Here is a 7,004-nt window from a genome sequence, read left to right as displayed (position 1 = left end):
TGGTCCTCCTGCAATCATTTATTTTTGTGCAAAATTGAAACAGTGTGTGGTACTTGCAAGTTGCATTCTTTACAAAAACCCTTTTCCCCCCCGCCCATCGTTTAAAACATTTATATAAATTTTATTTAAACAGAAAGTTAGAAATCTTATTTACAATTTGCTTTTCTCCCAAAAGAGCATCTAAAATCAACTCCCAAACCCTCCAAGAGGATATAAATTTAACCTCATTTTTTTTTCTTTAAAAAAAAAAAAAGGAAACTGCTAAGCTATCCCTCCCCAATTCTACAAATAAATATGGCGTTGAACAGAAGCCGATTTGGAAAGCGTCCTCTGTAGCTCAATCTGTAGATCCCAAGAATAAATTAGGGTTTCAGAATTTCCTGGTCTTCAAATTAATTCATTCCATTGCTTGAGGTATAGAATTTATCTTGGTTAGTCAGAATCCCCATGAAGCTCCATGCTTCATCAGCTGAAACTTGGATTCTTCTTAGGTATTCATTTTGCTAGCCTGTATGCTTCAGCCGCGCTTGCGGCACTGTTTTGGTTACGATCTTGGGCTGAAGGCTGGTTTTACTGCATCCCATCTTCCTCTGTGCAGCCTCCTCCAACAGTGAAACGGAACTCCTGGAGGTTCGAAACCCCGTGGAAGTGCACAAAAGCGCCAGCCACTACAAAGACGTGAAACAGCTGATGGGAGTGGAACTGCGAAAAAGAAAACACCTCTGTTCAGACGGGGTATTTGGGGTTCCAGAGCTACCCTGTCTCCAAAAAAGCCACACATTCAGCTGAAGTACACAGTAACACGTAGCAGTTCCTCAAACCACAAGCTGCAAAGTTCTCCGAGCTGAGTGTTGAAGCCCAACCCCTCTGCTATCATTTTCAAAATAATCAAATTCCGCACACACACACACGCACGCACACACTCCCCTTTCCTTCACAGCCATCTTAACCAGCTGGTCAATCAACAGATATGCTACGCAAACACTATAACCGCATCTTTGTGAAAAGACAAGGATAATTTCAGGGCTTTGGGCAACAGGCTTAAGGAGCACACTTTTAAAAGGAGTTCCTCCACAACACTCACTGGTGGTTTATTGAGAAAAAGGGCACTCTCATGCAGCTCACAGGTACAAACCCTGCTCTGGTCACAGGCATTGGTTTTACCAAGTGGATTTCAAATGTCGTTATTTTATTTCTCTGCCACAGAGAAACAACAGGAAAAAATGGTATTATATTAAAACCTAGAAATAACCGGCTGTTGTGAATGAATGCCCAGGATGCTATTGATTATAGTAAAGCAGAATGAAAACCATGAGGGAGCTACATGACAAAACGTGCCCTTGTTTGAGGGAAGGCCTACCGACATGGAAACTGTTCTTGAAAATTTTCTACAAACATGTATTTGCAGGCTCCATGGGAAGCTTGGAAATGAACTGGTGGTACACCGGTACATTTGGAGCCTAAGTCATCACCGCGACAAGGCTTTGGCCATTGAAACAAACCTAGCTAATTGGTGCTGTGCAAAAGCCACTCATACAACCCAGGCTTCATTCTCACTTCTAGTCATCTTTAGAGATCTTAAATCATCCTAGGGGAAGTACAGTGGCCTTCCAAAGGTCCACATCCCTCTCATCTCTACTCTTGCTCCACCCAATTTCTTTAAATATTCCCCCCATACTTCCCCTCCACAGTCTTTATGATCCTTTCCTTCATACCAAGTTTCACCCACCTACCCACTTGCTCACCCCACTGTCTCTTCTTCTGCGTCAGAGACCCCTCCAAAGTCTACCATCTCTCTACAGCATTTTCACTGGCTGCACAAGACAAGGAGCCAGACACAGTGAAGATCCCACAGAAAACACTGAACGTCAGAGGAAAAAAACATGTGCTATTCTGCACAGAAGCAAGGTATAGTGTTGTGTTTGCAGGATCTGCAACACACACACACACAAAAGGTTTGCAAAGTTGCTCGCCCATCTATTAAAGCTATCTAGCACATATGCTGGGGTGAATTTGCACACCAGTAATTATGTGAGACCAGCTAGTTTGTGATAACTCAGCAAGAGAAGTACCTGGTAAGCCCAGAGAGCCCACAGCTGTTTGGCCCCTTAAGACCTACACTACGCTTCTTGTGTTCTGGTGCAGCTTGATAATTGCAAAGAGAAAACACTGACACAACATCCTGCAGCCTCAAGGGGAACCAGCTTTCACGTTGGTCTCTTCATCCAGTCATTCTGTAGACTCACCCAGATGTCACACTTGCCAGGGAAGAATCTCTCCGGGATGCGGGCAGCATATAGTGCAGCACCAGTGATGTACAGGCATGCCATGAGTGCCAGCCAGCCTATCTGCCCCATTGTAGCTGCTTTCAGGAGCCCCTCAGAGATGACAAAGTGCAGGGTGGGAATAACCCCACTAAGACCCAGACCTAGAAATACTCCTGGGAGGTAAAGAAAATGTGGGAGAGTCAGGTTTGAACATAGTGGTGGTAAAGGGAGACAAGGAAAACATAAAAAGGTATGGAAGGAAAACTCAGTATTTGCCAAAGCATCAGAAAGGTGACAGCTCTGGAAGGTAGAGGTCCCCAGAAGTGTTTTAATGGAAAGAAAGTCAAAGAATGCACAGGTTTCATTCACATACTAGAAGCTACTTAGTTATATGTTCTAGCAGACACTGAAATATTTCATTTACTGATTGCATCTGTCAGCTTTAATGTAGATTAAGACAGTTACACATTTTGGACTGTAGAGGGCACTGAGACTACACGAACTATGTCTCACTTTACCGTAATCTCTCAAGAGCAAGACAACAAGGAGAGACAACAAAGAGATTACTTATCATATACTGCACAAGCAGTCCTAGGAAACAAAAGTAGCATCTGTGGCTCATCTGATCTGCCATCTACGAGAACACCCTTTATTCGTTTAGATTATAGCAGCAAGTAAGAAATCTTGTAAAAAACTGTGCATGGGGGAAACCATCACGTCCCATCCACAGATTAAGTTTGAAAGGCTAAACTCTCTCAAGGTACATCCACAGCTTGTCCAAGAAATCTAGATTGACTGCAGACAGCATGTGAGGCTAAGTAACAAGAAATATTACTGTACAATCCAGCTGTATGCACATCCCCTATTTCTCCCCCCCACCAATTAATTCTCTCTTCCTACCTCAGAATGTGAAACCAAACCTGTTTCTGTTCTTTTGATCACGTGAAGAGAAAAACTGGGCTCTTTGTCTTAAGTAGGCAAATCATTCAGATTAATTAAATCATTAATGATTTGCTAGTGTCTGAGCCTAGTATTACAAAACCAAGGCAAACAGCAGAAGTACACATACACACACCAAGCAGCCAGTCATTTTTTGAAAGAGCAAAGTTCCTAGATTTAGCTAGAAATACTTTGCGCTATCTTTACCACTGCATGTGTTACTGTCCATTTCAGGAATGCACTTCCAGGACTCGCACCAGCCCTTATCTGTGCATCCAGTTGGCTATAATAAATGCTGAAAGAAAACCCATCAAACTCCCAATCCAAGAACATTAGCTCTCTCTAAAATTACGCTTTCTTATGTCTCCTCAAGGCAGTTTTTCCAAGTGGCAAGTAGGAAGGAGGAAAGGCAGTCAATAAGCAAAACAGTTAACTTCAGGTCTTACCTGCCCTTACACCCCGGTATTCAGGGGTTGCAAACATGTCCCACTGTGAGACAATTATGGCTGCGATGCCCAGGACACAAATCACAATCAAGTAGACAAAGCAAGGCTGAGGGTTGCAATAGAAGGAGTAGTACAGCCATGGTACAAAGCTGCCCATTATGAGAAGTGCAATGCCAGAATAATCCAGCCTAGAAGGAAACAAAAATCAGTTTGGTAAGAAATGCAAACCTTTGAAAGTCCTCATACCAACACTCTCTTCAGCAGACCAGCTGTCTACTTCTCTCTGCAAAATGAAGTTATTCTCACTATTTCCGCGCTGCAACTTACTTCCTGATGGCAACTCTTCCACCAATGTCCTCCTACAGCAACGGATGACCCTGACAGACAGCTAGTAAGGCTATTTTTTGGACAGACACCAGCAATACATAAAACAGCCTTTAGACCAAAGCTTTTTTGAAGGAAACCTATTTTTAGGTTTCAGATGAGGACAAAAGCAGCACAAGGATACTCTGAACACAAAAAAGGGCACGCAGTATCTTGTGAGATTACAGCCAACAGAAACAAATTCAGTATCTGACAAGAATGAGGTAGATCGGCAGCAGCTCATGTGACCCATGGGGAATAACACAGCAGTTTTTCAGCCACAGTGTTTTTCTACGCACCAGTAAAAAAAAAAGGAATTCTTACAGCCATTGCTTTTTACCACACTGACAAAATGGTCCTATCAAAAGATGACGGAGTTAATTTTTCAGTAAAGGATTTTAATTGCTGGGTTACTTTAGAGGTGGTCTTGCAGATTACAGAATTCTAGGTTGAGTAGTCTTAGGAAATGTGCGGTATTTGGCAGCTGGCCAAAAAAGAATGCATAGTAAAACCAAAAGACAAAGACATCTTGATATACATTGTGGAGCTGTCTTACATAAGTTTAAGATTCAAAGTTACTCAGAATAGTGGAAATGACATGAAGTGACAGTGGCATTAAAAATTCAAAGACCTGCAACTAAGCTCTAGGTGTATTATTTACAGTAGCAAGATGCACGAACACGCCTGCCAAAGAGCAGAAAATGAAGTTAAGGCAAAAATGACAGCACAAAAACTCACGCTGAAACCAACAATAATTAGAAGAAGCTGCAGTGAAACTCTGCTCAGTTCTGTTCAAAGTACATGCAGTCATGCAATGTACAACCCCTACACTGAGGCTCCAGGCATAAATCCCAATCCTATTTTTCCACCTGGTTCCTATTTGGCCTACCCTGTCCTCTAGGCACTTACTTGGAGAATAGCCGGGAAACACCTTCTGAGTGGCAATAAACTGTGTGGAAGAGCCATGAAAAGGAGAGGCAGAGTATGGCTCCCAAGAAGAACAATCCAACAACCACTTTCTCCTGCACAGGTGCTACAAAGGACATGTTTGGCCGGAACATGTAGAAGATTCCCAGACAAAGGAAGAACACACATCCTGAAAAAAAACCAGTAAGGCAGAAAGGTGTCATGTTCACACATACTGAAAGCTTTTCTTTCTAAACCCATGACTTTAATGTACAGGAGCTGCACGACAACCAGCAGCACACATGCAGGATAAAGTACTGCCCTACACCAGCTATATATTCCAACCGCAGCTCTATCTCAGACTGATGCAAAGACTTGCATGGACTCCCTATTTTTCCTTGTTTTAGACATGTGTAACAACTAATTGAACATTCTAGAACAATAAAAAAAAAAAAAAGGTTGCAAAACTGTGAACAGCGAAGGGCATAATTCAAAGAAATCCCTTCCCCTCAAGGCTCCTTACAAGTTGAAAACAACTCATACAAGCTACAACTTGTTCCTGTGGCAAGAAATGTGATCTCAGTTGACATCTACACGCTTCGGAAAAAATAATATCTACAAGTGATTTACTAATTTAATTTGTTCATTTGTATTGAATGTCATAATTAAGGAAGTCCCAACCAACCCTGGAGAGGGATACAAACCTGTTAATTTACCAAGTTAGTAGTGCAATGATCACGTGACCACCCGCACCCCTTTCTATCTTGCTCTCAAAGAGAGCAATGAAGCCAATTAGCATTAGAGCAAGCTGAAAATACCTAGCAGATGCGTCCAGATGTTACCAGTCTCTGTATGTATTCTGAAGATACTCTTGAAACAAGCCCGGAAGGAAGGCATGGGTGGTCTGTGTCCATGCAGCAGGTAGTCGTTGTCCTTTAGCCAGTCAGGCAGAACGTCATGTGGTATGACTCTCCATCGGCCCTCCCACACCTAGAAGTTGGAAGACTTTAGTTAAGTTCTGGGAATCGAACTCCACTGGTACGTGGCAAAAAAAGTCAGAAAACCCATACTAGTAGAAGTGTTGGGAGTTCATCTATGAATACAGTAAACAGAAAAGGGTTGATGGGACAGCTCTGGGGAAAAGGCTTACATTTGAAATATAATGCTTAAGTCACTGTTACCTCTTCAAACCAGTAACATTACAAAGTGGAGCTGTACCACCACAGAACGAAATACTTCAGCATTTCGTTGAACAGGAAAGCCATTGGGCTTTTTTACTGCTAATGAAGGGAAAGCATTTAATTCATTTCCACGTTCTGTTATTTTCACACATCCTTTCCATTTAATTGAAGAAACCTACACCTACTCTCCAAGAAGTACATAAAAGCCTGTTCTTCCAACCACAAGCCTTATCTGATACATATCTGCTAGCATTTGGGGCATTCTAACAAAAAAGCTACCCGTCAGCCCTAGTATGGGCCAGAAAGCATGAAGCAGCAAGAGTCCAGTAAGAAGCGTCCAATCTCTTATCCAGGTTGGAAAAAAAAAAAGCTCCCACACTCTCAAAACAAATGGTGACCGATCAGTTAAGGCAACAGATCCATGACTCTCAATGTACTCATATTTCTTCATTAAAGGGAGCAAGTACATATGTGCACACATCTTGCAGCTGGTTCCAAATGAAAAAAATTGCGCCCAGGTGTTCTTAGCACTGTTTCAGTAACATAAGAGATGTGTAGTCTTCAGTTTGGTGTCAAAAGCAGCACTGCCAAGCAGAAGGGTATGAGGGCATTGCTTTAAGTACCGGGGTTGTTTCTGCAGTGTTCCTTGGATTTGACGTCTGGCTAGTAATACAGGAGCGAGTCTGAAGAATCCTGAAACACTAAGTTTAAAAAGCTACATTCTTATTTCAGTTTCAACAACAAAAGTCCAGAGATTTTACATCAATTCTCCACACTCCTTCATGGAAGCAAAAGAAAACTAATCAGAATAACCAAACAAGTTAAAGACTAGGTTCTTAAATATTAAAAAAGAAAATAACTGATTTACTTCATTAACTGAAAATCTGAACTGAGGTAGGGAA

General features: G+C 42.0%; 1 protein-coding gene across 1 annotated transcript in view; it reads right to left on the bottom strand.

Moving 5' to 3' along the window:
• Positions 1-7,004, bottom strand: part of ADIPOR2 (adiponectin receptor 2) — a 21,171-nt gene continuing 14,167 nt past the window's right edge. The window contains exons 3-7 of the mRNA XM_010139885.1: positions 5,740-5,911; positions 4,925-5,111; positions 3,653-3,840; positions 2,247-2,440; positions 1-702 (exon numbers count right to left, since the gene is read on the bottom strand). Coding sequence (XP_010138187.1) covers positions 571-702; positions 2,247-2,440; positions 3,653-3,840; positions 4,925-5,111; positions 5,740-5,911 — 873 coding nt within the window. The 3' untranslated portion in view covers positions 1-570. The remainder of the gene's footprint in view (positions 703-2,246; positions 2,441-3,652; positions 3,841-4,924; positions 5,112-5,739; positions 5,912-7,004) is intronic.

The sequence above is a fragment of the Buceros rhinoceros genome, unplaced genomic scaffold, assembly GCF_000710305.1.
Source record: "Buceros rhinoceros silvestris isolate BGI_N320 unplaced genomic scaffold, ASM71030v1 scaffold21377, whole genome shotgun sequence".
In the NCBI taxonomy this organism is placed as follows: Eukaryota; Metazoa; Chordata; class Aves; order Bucerotiformes; family Bucerotidae; genus Buceros; species Buceros rhinoceros.
Note: the sequence above shows the minus strand (reverse complement) of the source record. Positions and strands in the feature narration are given on the sequence as shown.